Source organism: Mus musculus, chromosome 7 (assembly GCF_000001635.26).
Source record: "Mus musculus strain C57BL/6J chromosome 7, GRCm38.p6 C57BL/6J".
NCBI lineage: Eukaryota > Metazoa > Chordata > Mammalia > Rodentia > Muridae > Mus > Mus musculus.
This window is the reverse complement of record NC_000073.6, coordinates 43,174,154-43,192,601: the sequence shown is the minus strand read 5'-3', so window position 1 is coordinate 43,192,601 and position 18,448 is coordinate 43,174,154. Positions and strand designations below refer to the sequence as shown.

Genomic DNA, 18,448 nt, shown 5'->3' with positions numbered 1-18,448 from the left:
CCATATCCAGGCATCCACCCCATAATCAGCTTCCAAACGCTGACACCATTGCATACACTAGCAAGATTTTGCTGAAAGGACCCTGATATAGTTGTCTCTTGGAAGACTATGCCAGGGCCTGGCAAACACATAAGTGGATGCTCACAGTCAGCTATTGGATGGATCACAGGGCCCCCAATAGAGGAGCTAGAGAAAGTACCCAAGGAACTAAAGAGATCTGCAACCCTGCAGGTGCAACAACATTATGAACTAACCAGTTCCCCGGAGCTCTTGACTCTAGCTGCATATGTATCAAAAGATGGCCTAGTCGGCCATCACTGGAAAGAGAGGCCCATTGGACTTGCAAACTTTATATGCCCCAGTACTGGGGAATGCCAGGGCCAAAAAGTGGGAGTGGGTGGGTAGGGGAGTGGGGGGGGGGAGGGTATGTGGGACTTTTGGGATAGCATTGGAAATGTAAATGAGGAAAATACATAATTAAAAATATATTTTAAAAAAGTGTTCATTCAAATAAAAAAGAGATAAGGGCAGTGATTTCCTAGTAGAGGGAATGGCATTAAAAGATGTTTGACCAACCAAATACACAGTCACGCCCAATGGCCTTCTCAATTCTGAGTTGACTTCACTGGGCAAATGCACTGGGACATATTTATAAAGAGTGCCCCCAACCTGGGAATTCAATATTTATTCGATGAAGCAAACCTCCCCAAATAGTATACCCACCAATGTGATCACCCAACATTCACATACACGGTATTAATACAGGCTGGGAAATTTTAAAACCCTGGCTCTTTCAGGTCCTTGTTCATAATGGTGACTCCAAAAGTTGATTGTCTACCTTGATGACTCCTAGCACTGGACTCTAAATAGACTATGCTTCGATTCTGTTTGAAGCAAAACCCATGCTCCTCATGCAAATCCTTTCTCTCTCTCTTTGTGTGTGTGTGTGCATATGTGTGCTTGTGTGTTTATAATGGACAGGTGTCTACATGACCTAGGCTGACATGGACTAAAACATGGAGAATAGAAACTATGGCATGGTTATACCTCAGCTAACACGTGGTGGTATCATGGTCTGGAAGTTCTGGAGCTGCAGGGAAGACTTTGAGCTGAGGGGGGGAGGTTACACTCCAGTATGTAGTACTTTATGGGTTTGAAAATGACTGCTCTCTGCAAAGGCTTTACCACATTGATTATGTTGGTAATGTTTCTCTCCAGTATCTGTTCTTTTATGCATCCCAAAAGATTAGTCATATACAAAGGCTTTACCACATTGATTACATTCATAGGGATATCTCCAATATGCCTCCTTGTATGTACTTTGAGATTATTGCCTTGTGGAAATGCTTTATCACACTGATTACATTTGTAAGGTTTCTATCCCGTATGTGTTCTTTCATGTATTCGAAGATAACTGGGCTGTGGAAAGGTTTTATCACATTCATTACATTTGTAGGGATTCTATCCAGTATAAATTCTTTCATCAGCTTGATGATGACTGTGAGAAATAAATGACTTACTACACTGATAACATTTATAAGGTTTCTCTCCAGTATGTGTTCTTTCATGTATTGGAAAATGACTCCGGTGTGAATAGGCTTATCAAACTGATTACATATTTAGAGTCTCCCTCCAGTATGTATTACTTTATGGGTTTTAAGATGCCTGCTTTCTGTAAGGGCCTTACCACATTGATCACATTTGTAAGGTTTCTTTCAAGTGTGTGTTCTTTCATGTACCCGAAGATCGCTGGGTCGTAAAAAGGCTTTACCACATTGATTACATTCATAGGGTTTCTCTCCAGTATGCATCCTTGTATGCACTTTGAGATTGCCTTGTGCAAAGGCTTTATCATACTCATTACATTTTTAAGGTTTCTCTCCTGTATGTGTTCTTTCATGTATTTGAATATACCTGGGCTGTGGAAAGGCTTTATCACATTTATTACATTTGTAGGGTTTCTATCCAGTATAAATTCTTCCATCAGCTTGATGATGACTGTGATATATAAATGACTTCGGACACTTATTACATTTATAAGGTTTCTCTCCAGTATGTGTTCTTTCATGTTTTGGAAGATGACTCCAGTGTGAATAGGCTTCATCACATTGGTTACATATTTAGAGTCTCCCTCCAGTATGTATTACTTTATGGGTTTTAAGATGACTGCGTTGTGTAAAAGCCTTACCACATTGATCACATTTGTAAGGTTTCTCTCCAGTATGTGTTCTTTCATGTACCCGAAGACAGCTGAGAAGTAAAAAGGCTTTACCACATTGATTACATTTGTAGGGTTTCTCTTGAGTATGTATTCTTTCATGTGCTCGAAGATACTTGAGGTGTGCAAAGGCTTTATCACACTGATTACATTTATAAGGTTTCTCTCCAGTATGTGTTCTTTCATGTACCCGAAGACAGCTGAGATATAAAAAAGCTTTACCACATTGATTACATTTGTATGGTTTCTCTTGAGTATGTGTTCTTTCATGTGCTCGAAGATACTTGAGGTGTGCAAAGGCTTTATCACACTGATTACATTTATAGGGTTTCTCACCTGTATGTGTTCTTTCATGTATTTGGAGATTACTCTGGTGTGAAAAGGCTTTATCACACTGATTACATTTATAGGGTTTCTCACCTGTATGTGTCTTTTCATGTATTCGGAGATTACTCTGGTGTGAAAAGGCTTTATTACACTGGTTACATATATAAGGTTTCTCTCCAGTATGTGTTCTTTCATGTTTTCGGAGATAATTCTGCTGTGGGTAGGCTTTATTACACTGATTACATATGTAGGGTCTCACTCCAGTATGTACTACTTTATGTCTTTGAAGATGACTCCTTTGTGTAAAGGCTTTACCACATTGATTACATTGGTAAGGTTTCTCTCCAGTATGTGTTCTTTCATGAATTCTAAGATAGTTGAGATGTAAAAAGGCTTTACCACATTGATTACATTCATAGGGTTTCTCTCCACTATGTCTTCTTTCATGTAATCTAAGATACCTGAGCTGTAAAAAGGCTTTATCACATTCATTACATTGGTAAGGTTTCTCTCCAGTATGTGTTCTTTCATGCATTCGAAGATAGCTGGGTTTGTAGGGTTTCTCTCCAGTATTTGTTCTTTTATTTCTTTGTAGAGTACTTTGACATGCAAGCACTTTACTATGTTGAAAGACTTCAGAGTTTTTGTCTCCAGTTTGGTTTCTTTCAAGCTTTTGAAGATGACTGTGATATTTGAAGGCTTTATCCCATTGTGTATATTCATAGGGTTTCTCTCCAGCAGGAGTGATTTTGTGCCTGCAATGATAATTGGGACATGAAAATTTTATTACATTAATTACAATGATGAATCCTTTCTATCTGTATAAATTAGTTTTAAATTTTGGTCTAATTATAGGGTAGAATCTGATCTTAGGGTTTTATCAAGGGACTAGAGAGCTGGCTTAGCTGTTAAGAGCATTGACTTCTCTTCCAGAGGTCCTCAGTTCAAATCCCAGCTTCCATATGGTGGCTCTCAACCATCTCTAATGGAATTCCATGCTCTCTTCTGGTGTGTCTGAAGAAATTGACAGTGAGTTCACATACATAAAATAAATAAGAAAATGAATCTATGAAAAAAATGTTTTATCACATTGTTTACAGTCTTGGTGTTCCCCTTCCTTTTGGGTTGTTTTTCATCATTAGAGATACCTGTGAGGTTTAGAGCATTTATTCCTTGGCTCACATTTACACCAGACTTTAGATACATCAAGTTTTTCAGATACTTGAACAAAACTGCATGAATTCACAGATTTACCTTCATAATTGTGTTCACAAATTTTATTGCACTGTGAGTCATATCATATTTGAAAAGTGAAGGACAATCAAAAATTCCATATTCTTAATGCTCATAGGATTTTCTGTAGTATAATTTTATGGTTTTATTCCAAATGAAGCTGAAAATCTAAGTGACTATAAACTTGAATCACATTCAGAAAGTCTCCTCAAAGTGGGGCCTATCATGTACTGTTGTGGATAGCCCTTGGCTAATTATATTTGATGTTAATTACATTCTCCTGAGAGTGGTTGTGAACATGGAATGAGTCAGCCCTCATGTGACTTCCTGTAAACCTACTTCCCACCTTAATTTGTAAAATAAAGAGAGGTGATGATTGGGCACATTAAAGGGAAGGTAGGGAGAGAGAAGGAGGAGAAAATGGAAGAGGGAGAGGACAAAGAGGAGAAGGAAGAAGAAAAGCAGAGCAGAAGGCACATGGCCTGGAGAAACTGCAAGTTCTCAGGTTTTTTCATGGATATAGAAGATGGTAGAGTGAATAGCAATAGATCTACCCAGTCTAGGCACCCAGCATGTGTTCATATTAACTGAGTTGTATTTTCATTGTTGGGGCCTGTTTGGGTTGGAGATTTACTGCAACCGTCTATGATCTAATAAATAGTTCTAGGAAAGAGAGATACTCTGTTTCTTTCAAAATCCTTCTGCTCATATGGCCTGTATCCAGTATGACATATGATATACCTATTAAAAGAATAACAAATAAAGGGTTTCCACCTTACATTCACACAGTTTGACTTTTTGTTCCTCGTATGGTAGGGAGTAAGGTTTCTCCAGCACAACATCCTTAATGCTCATGAACTTCCCCTCTCACTAAACTTATCAGATTTAAGACAAGGATATGAATAACAGCTGCTTAACCATGAACTATTTGCTCAGTAGAAGATTTTGGACATACACAGATTCAATGTGTGTACAATTTGCAATATCTGATTGGTGTGAATGTACATGGAATGGCAGTGCTACTGTATAGCTCTAATGGTGATAAGATTCAAACAGTTATATCAGTTAAGAAATACTGTGATTGAGGAATGCACTGCAACAACTTATCAGCTACCTGGAATAAAGGTACTTGGTTTTATGAAAATCTAAAGCTCAAAAACTAACCTAAGGCAGTAAAAAAAAAAAAAAACATTTGCTGCTCCTTAAAACTTAGAGAACACATTAAATTTTCTTCAGAAGCTCACTACAATTAGGTTTCACAAAAAATTACCTTCCATATCTTCTATCATTTTGACAATGTTCTTCAATGTTATGGTCTTTCCAATTGTAGCCTAAAACATAGGACCAGAAAATAATTATTGTTGGAAATTTGTCCATAAGCCACATTTTCAGTGAACCTTAGAACCATGCCTACTTTATTCGCCTTTCTTCCTTATTCTCATTCAAGATTACACAAGGTCATCAATAACAAATAAATCAGCTGTTCCCCCACCTTATTTTAAAATTGAAAGGAAAATTCAGGTTTACCTATAGCGGTGAGATTCCTGTAGTTCTCCAGCATGACATCTTTGTAAAGTCTCTTCTGAGATGGATCCAGCAAGGACCACTCCTCCCGAGTGAAGTGTACATGCACATCATCAAAGGTCAATGCATCCTAAAATCCCATACATATGTACAACACAAAGTGTAATAGTGATAATTCTGTAATGAATCCTTCACTGATAATATATTCATTTGATTTTGATAATCCCCACACATAGCCCATGACACAGAAATCCTGCTATAATCATGAAATCATTTTCAAACCAAATTATGAAACCCAAATTATGGGGCTGTAGAACTGGCTCAGTGGTTAAGAGTACCAACTGCTCTTCTACAGGTCCAGAGTTCAAATCACAGCAACCATATGGTGGATTCCAACCATCCATAATGCGATCTGATGCCCTCTTCTGGTGTGTCTGAAGACAGCTACCGTGTTCTAACATATAATAATAAAGATTTTTTTAAAGAAAAAAAAGAAAACCAAATTATGAGGTTCACTTGAGAATGCTGTGCTCTTTGAAGCATATAGCCTAGCAAAAGAAATGCCAATTAAAATACAAAAGGGGGTGAGGGGGGGAAACAAATTAACACGACTGCAAAATCAGTATAAACAACAAAAAACTATTAGCAAGCTGGGAGTATTTGCTCATGCCTTTAATTGAAATGTCATGAAATACAGGAATGTGTATCTCATTGACTTGTATGCCAATCTTGTCTATTAAACAAGTTCCAGAAAGGCAGCACTACTCATTATGACCTTGTCTCTGCTGCAAAAATCTATCAAATAAACCAGGCTTGGTGCATCACCCTTTTAATCCCAGCAATTGGGAGGCAGAGGCAGGCTGATTTCTGAGTTCGAGGACAGCCTGGTCTACAGAGTGAGTTCTAGGAATGCCAGGGCTATACAGAGAAACCCTGTCTCAAGAAAAAAAAATCTATCAAACAACAACAAAAACAAAAAACCAACAAAATAAAATCACCCAACAACGTTTAAAACAACAAAATAAAAACCCAGAGAAGAAAAATAGAAAGAATCTCAGAATTAAATTAAATAGATACTGTAATTCTTCTGTCTTCATATTCCAAGATCCTGAAATTCCGCAGTTTACACTGTGACATAAATAAGATGTAACTTAAAGGGCTGGAGAAATAGCTCAGTGGTTAAGAGCATAGATTGCTCTTCCAAAGGTCCTGAGTTCAAATCACAGCAACCACATTTTGGCTCACAACCATCCTTAAAGAGAGGTGATGCCCTTTTTTGGTGTTTCTAAAGACAGCTACAGTGTAGTTGCATATAATAAATAAATAAATAAATAAATAAATAAATAAAGTTATAATGAACAAATGGAAACATTAGCAAAATAAATGCTTTTCATAAATAAACAACATAGTGTAGTAGAGATGGCATGGGCTTAATATGTCTTCCTGGTCTTAGATATAGGAGTCAATTGTAGGAATTATCATGGAAGCTCAGAACTATTCATGACTCTGAGTTCAGGAGTCCTGAGGCCATATTTTGACTATAGTGAGGACCAAGCACACAGAGGTGCATATGTATTCATAGTCATTCAAACATTTCAAAAAAAGACAACATGTAGAAAAATGTCTCACTCTTAAAATCAAAAGAATTAGAAGGATCAGGCAGTATTAATGTCACAATTAAGTGCCATCCTGGGAATTAGAATAATACTCTCTGGCAAATTTTATTATTCAAGATGTAACTGAAGCACAAAACAACAACACATGCTTGTCATGTGCAAAAAAAAAAAAATCCATTCCCGGCCCTGAAACAATAAAGCCAGGCATCTTGACCCATATATAATCTCAGCCGAGAAGAGTCACTAAATGTAAGTCCATTCTAGTCTAAATAACTACTTCTAGGACATCCAGGATTTCACAGAGAAACCCTGTCTTCAAAAAGAAAAACAAGAAAATTAAAACTATAAAAACCTGACATAGCAAAATCAGGTAAGTCTGAATGGCAATTGCTTCTTCACTATCATATTTGATTTATGGATAGAGTCTATATGATGACAGCATGAGAAAGAAGCTGACTGATTACTTTTAACCACAAGCCAGTAGACAAAAAAAATACGAAATGGGTCTGTGGACACTCCAATCCTATCCTCAAGGAGGACTTTCATCTAGAAACTTTCCTCTCACACAAGCTTCAAATACCTCCCTGCAAATAATTATTAAGGACAAATGATGTGCAAAGACATCATCACAGATAGGAAGATTTTACATTCAATTGACTGCATTCTGACTCTGGTCACTGTAAGTTCATGGTCATCACAGGATGAACATATTTATAGTCTAACTTTACTGGTTCCCATATTCTGCAACAACATGTACCCTATTCAAATGTGCAAACTCTCAGTTGACAGTCAAGGCAGTCTCTTCACTAATACATCTTGTAAAATCAGCAAATAATCTGTACCTTTCCAGCATACAGTGGCATAGACTACATATTCCCATTCCAAAAGACAGGAATTATAAAGTTAGAGAAGATTAAACCAAAGCAAGACAGAACCCCAGCAGGACAAACACCCAATCCTGTAGCTGTGTCTCAGACTCATGCAGCTTCAGGTTCAAAGGACTTAGATGGCCCTGCTCCTTCAACTTCTCATAAATCTTCCTCCTTGGTTACTTCCACTCCCTACACACAGCGGTCCATGCAGATGTCTCATCACTCTGATGGATCAGCATCTTGTGGTCTCAAAATGCAACTCAGGCTTCAACCTCACAGTTTCATGCAGGGAAGTCTTACAGTCTCCTCAGTGCAGCTCTGATTCTCTCAAACACAGATGGCTGGAATAAGTGAACAACTAAAACCACACACTAAGAATTCATGGCATTATCATTTTCATCTTTCCTAATTCCAGAACCAGTACAAGATAAGTGATCGTGCCAAGTTTGGTTTCCAAGTGGTGATGATGGACTCTGCAGCGCTTGGACCACAATTTCAACACTTTTTGCATAGATGCTTCCTGGAACTCTGAAACACTTTGTCTAATCATTACATTACTGCAAGTCTTAGCAGGATACATTTAGGAACCATCTTCGGCTTTCAGTGGAGAGCAATGGCATGCTCTTTAATGGTGATACCATCCTTAAAACTCCTGTCTGTGTCAGCACTTGACTACCATGGAAACTCCCTAGTGTTGTTTTTCTCCAAGAACCACAGCCTTTGTTTTTACTTTTCCCCAGCAGTTGCTCTTATTCCTCTCTAGTTGTAGTATGGACATTTTTCATTTTTTTAAAGATTTATTCATTTATTATATGTAAGTACACTGAAGCTGTCTTTAGACACTCCAGAAGAAGGAGTTAGATCTCGTTAGGGATGGTTGTAAACCACCATGTGGTTGCTATGATTTGAACTCAGGACCTTCAGAAGAGCAGTCAGTGCTCTTAACCTCTGTACAAAGGGTTTATAATTCCCATAAAATAACTCATAGAGGGGTCTATACTCTCATATTTCTGGCTCTCCACTTACTGCTGCTCTCTCTTCCACACTAAGAGGCATTCCATGCTCTTTGGAAATGAAGGTGATCAGAAAGGTAAGCTCTGTTTGGCTTTGTAGATCCTCGGGCCCAAAGTAGGTTTCAGGAAGTCCCAGTCCTACTGATTTGTACACAACGTCGTGTCGAATAGTAATTTAATATCTACTTCCTGACACATGGATTTTGTCACAAGATGTGGAAACTGACATGTCCACCTTCACAATACTAGGCACATCTGGAAAACCTCTGCATCTTCAAAACTCGTATTACTCCCAATAGTTGAATTTCCTTGAATCACATCTTTGCAGTTGGTGGTCATGAAAAGTTCAAAGGATTCCAATCAAATATTACTGAAGGATGATCTCTATCACTTTCTTTCTACCAGTTACTTAACTATTGGGAAAAGTTATGGCACAAAAGTGAATGGAATGCAATGGTCAGAACTTCTAGAAACTAGACCTTCAGGTTTCCAGTGGCCTTCTCACTGCATACAAAAATCAATACTTCTGTGTGTACCATGGACAGAGATATTATAAGCACCACACCCTTCCATTGCCAGGGATACTCCACACTAGGGAATACATACTCAGTGAGATTCAAGGGCCAAGAGCCTTTGCTCAGGTTACCAGATGTACTAAGAAAACCACCATCTAGCTCACAGTACATGTCACTCCTTAGCTAATTGGACCTGCTCTTCCTGGTCTGGTGACAGAGGCTCCCAGCCTGAACATGGCATAGCTTCTGGACTCCCTCGTAGCTCCCTACAGCTACTTTAGAGAAGAATCCTGGAATAAACCTGTAGGCCACCACCCACTAGTACTACTAATTTCTTGGCTTACCCAATGTCCTTCATTGGCTAACACAACCAAACCAGTTCTCAGGAAAGTAACAGCTCCTCCATTAAGGGATCAAAGATCAAAAGGCTCAGGCAGTGAGGCCTTCCTAGCTCTGTCCTTCCAGCCTCTGGCCAGACAGAGGCCTAGACTGGGAAAATGTATTTTAGTCAAACTTTGGAGTCACCAGAGCACTTCCTGTTCTCCTTCCAAGGCACAGAGTCCTCTTTGTGAACATTACACGACACAATCAGTGTACAGTGCAGTCATCTCTACTTCATAGAAAGTAAGTCCTGCACCCAAACTTCAGTCAAATTCAACAGTAACAACGATTAAAGCAAAAAGTGGCCATGAATGTGAAATCACGGTGTGATAAATGAAGGGAAAAGGAAAAAAATGAAAACAAACAAACAACCAAACCAAAAAAAAAATGTGGCTGCTCCAAGGTATAATGGTGTGGTAAGTTTATTAGGGAAAAAAAGAAGGACATCGGCAAAGGCATGGAAATCTTGGAGAGGTCAGAATTGTCATGAACATGAGCCATGTAAGAGAGGGAGGAGAAGAGGAACAGACCAAAAGGAAAGGAGTGAAATGGTAGAGAAAAGGACCAGGTCACCAAAATGGCCCAATTACATCAGGAAGAGCTGCACAGAGAAGGGCAGTTCAATCACTGTTTTAGGGGTGGTGGTATGACAGCCCCTAACCTCTTAAAGGTAGACTCTGAAGGATGCTGGGAGAAACTCAAGGCCAGGTCCTCTTTGACTTGTTAAATAGGTCATTCGTCCCAGGGTTTGAAGCTTAATAGTAGGGAGGAATGAGAAGGTGGAAAAGATTTAAGTAAAATCTGAAAAATCATTTTAACATTGAGATCAGCTTTGTGGGTCAATATTCTCTAGGGCTTAGACATAAGTATTAACGCACACCAGGTATTACTCTTATATTTTCTCTCTGATTCTGCATTTTCAGACAGGAGTAATAACATTCCTGTTAGGAAGAACCACACCAGTCTGCTCATATCTTCTGTATTGGTTAACTGGGTGAAACTACAGAATTTTGGTTTCTAAAAATGAGTTCAGTTCTTTATCCAGAGTTTTGATTGCCCAGGTTTATGAAACTGACAAATTTGCCAGTCAGGACTTTTAATGATTATCAAAATTTGATGACCTGACTACTCATTGTGAATGACAACCAAATATTGTGAAACATGAAAGCTACTCCCCACTTATCCCCCCATCCCTCTCTGGGCTGTGAATATGGCAGTATCAGAGTTGGTCAGTGAAGTCAATTTTGTCTCAAGTCCCATTTCATTTTTAAATGCCCAATAAAAGGGATGGAAGTCAGAGGACCCTCACCCAGTGGTCTTTTTTCCATTTCACAGATTAGTAAGGGTCAAGCCTGAAAGAGTTGCAGGAATGCCTTCAAGACACAGGACCACAGGCAGAGGCAGGCAGAACTCTCTGAGTTCAAGGCGAGCCTGGTAGATGGAACAAGTCCTAGGACCACAAGCTCATCACTCAGAAAAAACAATTTTGAAAACAGACAACCAAAAAACATAGTTAGTATGGCCATGGTACCAAAAGCAATGTACAAAGTCAATGCAATTTCCCTCAAATTTCAAACAGAATTTTCTACAGACATTGAAGTTGCAATTCTCAGGCTAGAGAGATGGCTCAGCATTTAAGACTGTTCTTCTAGAGGTCCTGAGTTCAACTCCCATGAACCACCTAATGGCTTACAACCATCTGTAGTGAGATCTGTGCCTGAAGACAGCCAGAGTCTATTTATATATAATAAATAAATAAATCTTTAAAAAATAGAAAGTGCACCGGGCGTGGTGGCGCAGGCTTTTAATCCCAGCACTCAGGAGGCAGAGGCAGGCGGATTTCTGAGTTTGAGGCCAGCCTGGTCTACAAAGTGAATTCCAGGACAGCCAGGGTTATAAAGAGAAACCCTGCATCGAAAAACCAAAAAAAAAAAAGAAAAAAAAAAAGAAAGTGGAATTCTCTACCTCATATGGAAGAACAAACACTCCCAGGATAGCCAAAACAATCCTGAACCATAAAGGAACTTCTAAAGCATCACACTTCCTCATCTCAAGCTGTACTACATAGCAATAGTGATAAAAAAAACAAATGATATCAGTACAGACAGGAAGATCAGTGGAATCGAATACCCAGAAATGAACTCATACACCTATGGACAATTCTTAGGCAAAGAAGCAAAAACCATACAATAGAAAAAGAAAGCATCGTGAACAAATGTTCTGATCTAACTGGCAGTGTGTATATAGAAGAATCACCCTGCACAGGATGGATCAAGGACCTCACATAAAACCAGCTACACTGAATCTAATAGCAGACAAAGTAGGAAATACCCTTGAACGCATTGGTACAGGACACAGAATTTCCTGAGCAGAACATCAATGGCTCAGGCTCTAAGACCAACAGTTAATACATTTCTTGAAAATGAAAAGCTTCTGTAAGGGAGAGGACACTGTCAATAGGACAAAACAGTAGCCAAAAACTGAGAAAAGATGTTCACCAACCCTATAGCCAATAGAGGGCTAATATCTAAAAGTTATAAAGATCTCAAAAAGTTAGATGCCAAAAAAATCAAACAACCTAATTAAAAATGGGATACAGAGCTAATCAGAATTCTCAACAGAGGAAGTTCGAATGACCTATTGTAGTGGCTATTCCTGGTTGTCAACTTGACAATATTTGGAATGAACTACAATCCGGAATTGGAAGGCTCACCAGTGACCCTTATCTTGAGGCTTGGAGATCCTTATCTGGATCTTGGTTTGAAGATCTTGAGCCATAGTGGCTATGGATTCCAGAAGATTAAATCTCTGAGTTTAAGGAACACACCTTTAATCTGGGCTATGCCTTTCATCTGGGATTAAAGGTGTGGTGGAACACACCTTTAATCTGGGCTACACCTTCTGCTGGAGACAATATAAGGACATTGGAAGAAGGGAGTCTAGCTCTTGCTCTTGCTCCTTCGCCTGCTTGCTGCGTGATGCTGAGTAACTGCTAGATCCTTGGACTTCCATTCACAGCTGCGACTGAACCATTGTTGGGAATTGGGCTGCTGACTGTAAGTCATCAATAAATTCCTTTACTATCTAGAGACTATCCATAAGTTCTGTGACTCTAGAGAACCCTGACTAATACACCTAGTATCAATTCAATAAATGTTCAACATTGTTGCTAACCAGGTAAATGCAAAAAAAAAAAACAACCCTGAGATTCCACTTTACATGCATCAGAATGGCTAAAATTGAAAACTCCAGGAACAGCACATGCTGGCAAGGACATTGAGAAAGGCAAACACTCCTCCATCTCTTGTAGGGTTGTAAACGTGTACAACCACTCTGGAACTCAAGCTGGTGGTTTGTCAGAAAACTGAGTCTAGTTCTATCTCAAGACCCAGTTATACCACTCCAGGGTATATACCCAGAAGATGTTCCACATATCGCAAGGAAACATGCTCCACTATGTTCATATCAACCTTATTTATAATAGCTAGGAACTGGAAGCAAAATGTTCACTTCAAAACTCTATTGTGGTAAGGCCCTTTAAGGTATGGATTTAAAAAGTTTGATGGAAAGCCGGGCTTGGTGGCGCACACCTTTAGCTCCAGCACTCGGGAGGCAGAGGCAGGCGGATTTCTGATTTCGAGGCCAGCCTGGTCTACAAAGTGAGCTCCAGGATAGGCAGGGTTATACAGAAAAACCCTGTCTCAAAAGACAAAAAACAAAAAAATAAACAAACAAAAGTTTGGGGCTGGCGAGATGGCTGAGTGGTTAAGAGCACCTACTGCTCTTCCAAACGTCCTGAGTTCAAATCCCAGCAACCACATGGTGGGTCACAACCATCCATAATGAAATCTGATGCCCTCTTCTGGAGGATAGCTACAGTGTATTTACATATAAAAAAATTTTTTTTAAAAGAAAGAAAGAAATATGTCTTTAACAATAGCATGAGTCGCCCTTCGTGTTGATGCACACCTTTAATCCCAGCACTCCGGAGGCAGAGGCAGGCGGAAATCTGAGTTCGAGGCCAGCCTGGTGTACAGAGTGAGTTATAGGACACCCAAGGCTACACAGAGAAACCCTGTCTCGAAAAAACAAAAAAAAACAAAAAAAAAAAAAAAAAAAAAAACAAAAAAAAACCCCAAAAAGACAAAAAAACCAAAACAACCCACCAAACAATAGCATGTGTCAAGCACTGGTTACTGCTCAGAGGAGCCAGCCTAGAACAGGCCTTGCATTCCACAGCTGCCATTATCCTTAGTCTCTTTTATGTTCAGCCTCCAGGTTCCACTTTGAACAATTTAGACAGGGACAGAGGACTGCAAGTCTAGCCACTTAGGCAGAGGGGAGGTTTACACACCAAAGACACCTCAGAAGTACTTCTTAAGTACATCAGAGACCTGAAACAGTGACACAGTCCTAAGTGGAAGATCCCAAAGGATGAAAAGGAGAAGAGAGGCAGAAGGTACAGAGCACAAAAGTTGGGATGGGAAGGTCCCGCACAAGCAATACCTTATGCCAGGTCAGCTTCTTAAGAAGAATACCGTCTTTTATGCTCCTTCCTGCAGTGTATAAAGTCAGCAGACCCTGTTACATGATGGAATAAACTCGGAGGAGTCTAAAACAGTGCTGGGCAGCTTAATATTGGACAGGAAGTGACGTTTACAACTTTCTCATATTAACTCCAAATATATCTTGCATCACAATATTAAAACAAAGTGTAAAAATTGTATGAGATTAAAAAAAAAGTTAAAAAAAAAAAAAAACCTGGCAGTGGTGGCACACGCCTTTAATCCCAGCACTTGAGAGGCAGAGGCAGGCGGATTTCTGAGTTTGAGGCCAGCCTGGTCTACAGAGTGAGTTGCTGGACAGCCAGGGCTACACAGAGAAACCCTGTCTTAAAAAACCAACCAACCAACCAAACAAACAAGCAAAATTGTAGAAGATACTGGAGGAACTAGGTATTTCTGTGTTTGCCATCTTGCCAAGAAGGTTTCAACACACAAGCCCATGCTCAAATACTCGTGCAGATGAAGCCCCAGAGCAGAGTTTTTCAGAGCAGCTAAGACCACAAACAACCTCACACGTGGCCCTGTGTAGCTGAGGTTCGCGGTGCGCACTCAGCCCCAGGGAGGACTCACCATAGTCGCTCCAGTTGTTCAATCGCCTGCCCCTTCCCATTGGAAGCAGCTGCCATATACTCACCATGTCGCGGGTTCAGAGCTCGCCTGAATTCCCCTCACAGCACCCAGCAGTAGCACACAGAGCAGGACACACAAACCACACCAGCCTCCTCAGCTACAGCATTGAACCAGCAACATGGCGCCCGGAAGCACCCGCCTCCACTTCTGACTGGCAGGACAGAGTGGAGGCCGTGATTGGCCAGCAAGTTTCGAGTGACATAAGCACCTCCCTTAATGTTAGTGTGTGATGAAGGGACACAGCTTAGGGATTCCTGGCCCATGCTGCTTGCCCAGGGCCGACCATTTTCCAGATGAGTAGGGTGAGAGTGCACTGATGGGATAAAGCAAAGGGGTTGTGCTAGGACCCCAGGGGCCCAAATGTTGAGAACGCGACCCCCAGAGACACAGCTTGACAATTGATCGCTGCATGGCAAGAGGTTTTTATTCTGATATGCATAGGGTTGCTCAGCCTCCCAGGGAGAATCAACCCTGATTGCTTACAGTACAGTTTTTTTTTTTTTTTTTTTTTTTTTTTACTCTGTTTTTGGGGGAGGGGGTGTTACACAACTTTATCATTGTTGGCAAGCAAAGTAACAGTGATGTTTATTACTTTTGGTGGTCAGCTAGTGATGTGTCAGAAACTTTGTCAGCAAGGTCGGTTTATCTTAGAATTCAAACTTAGGCCAGGGTCCCAGGGACCGTTATTATTGTTATGGCTAATTTTGAGAACAGCTAGTCTTGCTATGGCAGTTGTGGTCATTTTGACCATTAGTCAGTCCCCTCAGATGGGGAAGGAGCCAGGCAGTCTTGAGCTGCTTTACACTGGCAGGGAAAGGCTTGTTTATATTAGCAGGGAAAGGGCAAGGAGCAGGGGGATGGGAAAGGCTTCTGCAAACAGCTTTGATGTACATTAGCCAGGCTAAAACTATAGTTCTTCAGTTGTTGTACCAGGCTTCCATTCCAGAGCTAGACATTTTCCAGATCTGGACAGATTTGCATTTCTGTAGCACTTGTGATTGCCCTCTAACCCCCTATCCTTGCTTCTAGCACTTCCCCTTCTCCCTGCTGTAATCAAGGAAGATAGCTTGCAGGGCCCATTATTTAACTTGCAGTGAAATAAACAATCCAGCCCATAGGGAAAGGGCACCCAGAAAATGAACAATTCAAAGGATTTTTTAGGAAACATTAAGATTTTTGTTCTGTGGTTTCATGGTCAGGTCAGGTCAGGTAAACTGCAGCTATGTTTCACCTGGTAGGCATCAGACTTTACACAGCCCCAGGAGAAAAGCAGGAAAGATATGAGAAACTCTACACAACACTATTGCTAGCCAGCACATCTTCCTTAGTGGGAAGAGGAAAAAAGCGACAGCTGTATTAATAAAGGTATCCTAATGGACAAAACTGATAGAATGAATTTCTCTGTATATGTAGAAAGTGGAGTTATTGGAATGGCTTGTAAGCTGTGGTCCAACCAGTCCAACAATGGCTGTCTGCAAATGGACAGATGAAGAATATAGTAGTGGTTCAGTCCATGTGGCTGGATGACACTGCTGGTCTTCAGTCTACATCACAATTAGGAAAAAGTAAACCAGTTTTCCAAAAACTGAGCTTGCTAGTCAGAGGTAAGACATGAAGACAAGGAGAACGAACTACCACCTTCAATGACCTTTATAAATGTAGTCTGCCACTAGAAGCTGTGGCCTAGATTAAAGATATCTCTTATCACTTCAAAAGATCCAGATTTTAAAAAGGGTTTACAACTTAAAATGATAAAATTATGAAAAATCCTTCACAGTACTTGAACTGTCACCATTTTAGTTAATTCCATGTATTTGACTACCAAGAATAACCATCACAAGAGGCAAGATAGAAGAGCTAAGACAGATTTCGTTCCATTTGCAGGCAAGGAGAACCTGGGAGTCATTTCCAAAGCAATGCTTTTTGTTTAATTTTAAAACTTATTTACTTTTATTCATTAATTGTTTTTTACAGTCCATACTTCATCCTCCTCCCTGTCTGCCCCATGACCGTTCCTTATACCATACCTTCTACCCCCACCTCTATCTCCAAGAGGATGTCCCCACCCCACCACTCAGCACCACCAGGCTTCCTCAATCTCTGCGGCCTAAAGGCTTTTCATGGTAAGGTGCATCTTCTCTCACTAAGGCCCCAACCACGCAGTCCTCTGCTTTATATGTCAAGGGCTTCATAACAGCTGCCTGGTTGTATGCTGCCTGCTTGGTGGCTCAGTGTCTAGAGAGATCTCAGGTTTCAGGTCACTTGAGACTGCTGGTCTTTCCCTGGGGCCACCCTCCTCCTCGGATTTTTCCAGCTTTCCCCTAATTCAACCATAGGGGTCCCGGGCTTCTGTCCATTGTCTGGGTGCTAGTATCTGCATCTGATTCTTTCAGCTGCTTGTTGGGCTTCTCAGAGGGCAACCATGCTAGGTTCCTGTCTGCACGCACATCAGAGCACCATTGACAATGTCAGGACCCTGGACCCCCTTTATCTGGATCCCAATTTGGGACTGTCACTAGATGTACTTTCTCTCATGCTCTTCTCCATTTTGTCCCTGCAGTTTCATCAGACAGGAACAATTCTTGGTCAGAACTATTGACTCTGGGATCGAAACCCCATCCGTCCACTTGATGTCATGTCCCTCCACTGGAAGTGGACTCTACAAGTTCCACTGCCCACTCTAGATCACTTCATCCAAGATCCCTCCCTTTGAATCCTGAGAGTCTTTCAACTTCCATGTCACCAGTACATTCTAGAGTGTCCCCCTACCTCCAGAGGTTAGCTGTTTCCATTCTTTTTGCTGGCCCTCAGGGCTTCAGTCCTGTTCCCCAAACCCAATACCTGATAATTTCCCTACTTCCCCTCACTGTGCCCTCTCCCAACCAGGTCATTCCCTTACCCTTATCCCCATAATCGCTTTCTTCTCCCACCCTAGTGGGTTTAAGGCAACATCACTTGGGTCCTTATGCTGTGACCCTTCATGAGTCTAGTGTGTTGTGCTTGTGTATTGTCTATTTTGGTTAATATCTACTGATTAGTGAGTAATACCTTTTGGACCTGAGTTACCTCACTCTGTTGTGAATTCTCTGTTTAGTTCTATAGCTCATATTTTGATTGGTTTGTTCAGGTTTTTGGTGGTTAGCTTCTTGAATTCTTTATATATTTTGGATATTAGCCTTCTAGTAGATGTGGGTGAAGATTTTTTCTCAATCTGTAGGTTGCTGCTTTGTCCTGTTGACTATATCCTTGCCTTACAGAAGCTTTCCAGTTTCATATGGTACCATTTATCAGTTCTAGATCTTAGAGCATGAGTCATTGGAATTATTTTTATGAAATTTCCCGCTGTAGTAATGAATATTAGGCTCTTTCTCACTTTCTCAACTATTTGATTCATTGTATCTGGTTTTATATTGAGGTCATTGATCTACTTGGACTTATGCTTTGTGCAATGTGATAAGTATGGATTTATAATCATTTTTCCACATACAGACTACCAGTTAGACCAGCACCATCTAGTGGCCCAAAGTACTTTGCCACAGACTCTCTGGGTCCCT

General features: G+C 40.5%; 1 protein-coding gene across 3 annotated transcripts in view; it reads right to left on the bottom strand.

The window, feature by feature from the left end:
* Positions 1-492: 492 nt before the first annotated feature.
* Zfp936 (zinc finger protein 936) overlaps positions 493-18,448 on the bottom strand; it is a 77,944-nt gene continuing 59,988 nt past the window's right edge. The window contains exons 1-4 of one of the 3 annotated variants that reach the window (NM_001034893.2): positions 14,899-15,012; positions 5,306-5,432; positions 5,049-5,109; positions 493-3,300 (exon numbers count right to left, since the gene is read on the bottom strand). In NM_001034893.2, the coding sequence (NP_001030065.1) occupies positions 2,121-3,300; positions 5,049-5,109; positions 5,306-5,432; positions 14,899-14,901 (1,371 nt within the window). In that variant the 5' untranslated portion in view covers positions 14,902-15,012 and the 3' untranslated portion in view covers positions 493-2,120. Of the gene's footprint in view, positions 3,301-5,048; positions 5,110-5,305; positions 5,433-14,205; positions 14,231-14,898; positions 15,013-18,448 lie in introns of those variants that run through there. The other 2 variants (XM_030242904.1, XM_030242903.1) reach the window with 2 other exon arrangements.